Source organism: Pundamilia nyererei, unplaced genomic scaffold (assembly GCF_000239375.1).
Source record: "Pundamilia nyererei isolate P.nyererei 1_Seehausen unplaced genomic scaffold, PunNye1.0 scaffold00061, whole genome shotgun sequence".
NCBI lineage: Eukaryota > Metazoa > Chordata > Actinopteri > Cichliformes > Cichlidae > Pundamilia > Pundamilia nyererei.
This window is the reverse complement of record NW_005187462.1, coordinates 1,679,110-1,680,356: the sequence shown is the minus strand read 5'-3', so window position 1 is coordinate 1,680,356 and position 1,247 is coordinate 1,679,110. Positions and strand designations below refer to the sequence as shown.

Below are 1,247 nucleotides of genomic sequence, written 5' to 3'. Positions count from 1 at the left end.
AAATAGATTCAACATCTTTCTTCAACAGAACTGCAGACTGCACAGATGGTACCTTCCCAAAGGAAAAAGTACTATAGCTTACTAGGGTATATTACACTTAACAGTTATATATACAGTAATGGACTTCTATACATTTTACATCAGATTAAAACTTTGGGTGTCAGATAATTATTTATTAAAAGCTCAACATTTTTAATGAGAATAAGAAAGAAAAGTATGTCTTTGTGCCCCCTTTTCCTTGTTCATGCCCTCTTGGCCCCCCTGGCTAAACTTTGCTAGATCCGCCCCTGCACAGTTACCAGCCGTCAGCTGTAGAAAAAGATCCTGGAGTAGAAAGTAATATTAAATAAATCCTAACAACAGCTTATCAAGCTTAAACGTGCTGCTGTTGTTCAGCAGCTGGTTTCCTCTTTCTGGTGCAAAGTGGGACAAAAACAAACAAGAGAGAAAAGCCGATCAGCTGATCATTGATCAGGGAGGGGGGGGCAGTCGCTCCATATATCGGTTGTTAAGCTTAACGCTGGAATGCTTTACAAACATTCAGAGATGAACTTACACACTTGCTTAACTTCTCTCTGGGATCACTTTGTCGGAGATGAAATGCCGGGTTGGTAGCGAAGCTCCAAATGCTCAACCAGACAACAGGTCTCGCACGCCACAGCCGCTCTATCACGTGACCACACTGCTCCGACGTGCTACGGTTATGAGCAGAGTTATGCCATGTGGCAAGTTTTGTGAGGTGCTCTTGTGATATTTAATGGATCGGATTACATTTTTTTATTTCTCTCCGATATCCGATCCAGTAATTTAGGTCAGTATCGGACCGACACGTAATATCGGATCGGTCCATCTCTAGTATTAACCTGTGATCTGGACCAGGAAAGGTTCTTAGACTGTCTCACTTGTCAATACTGTCTAGACTCTTTATAGACATTTCCCCATCACTCAGAGCCTGATGTGGGTCTCTACCTTGATTGTGGCGGCTCTGCTGGGTCCATAGAGCTCATCGGGACTCAGCAGGCAGTTAACATCTTGCTCCTCCTCATTGTTGTAGTCATCAAAGCGAATGCGGCAGCGCTGACCTTTTACCCACAGAACCACAGCAGGATAAAACAAACCATCCTCTGAATACACCGCCCGACATTGAGAACCAGGCTTCCAGTCCTGAAACACATATAACCAGTTACTGAATACAAATTTACATTTTCAGGGCGATCGTGGCTCAAGAGTTGGGAGTTCGCCTTGTT

The 1,247-nt window shown here is 43.7% G+C and overlaps 1 protein-coding gene across 2 annotated transcripts in view; it reads right to left on the bottom strand.

Annotated features, from left to right (window-relative positions):
- The window catches only part of LOC102193282 (survival motor neuron protein-like), a 17,814-nt gene that overhangs the window by 10,678 nt on the left and 5,889 nt on the right, over nt 1-1,247 (bottom strand). For both annotated transcript variants that reach the window (XM_005734965.2, XM_005734966.2), the window contains one exon: nt 970-1,164. In XM_005734965.2, coding sequence (XP_005735022.1) covers nt 970-1,164 — 195 coding nt within the window. The remainder of the gene's footprint in view (nt 1-969; nt 1,165-1,247) is intronic.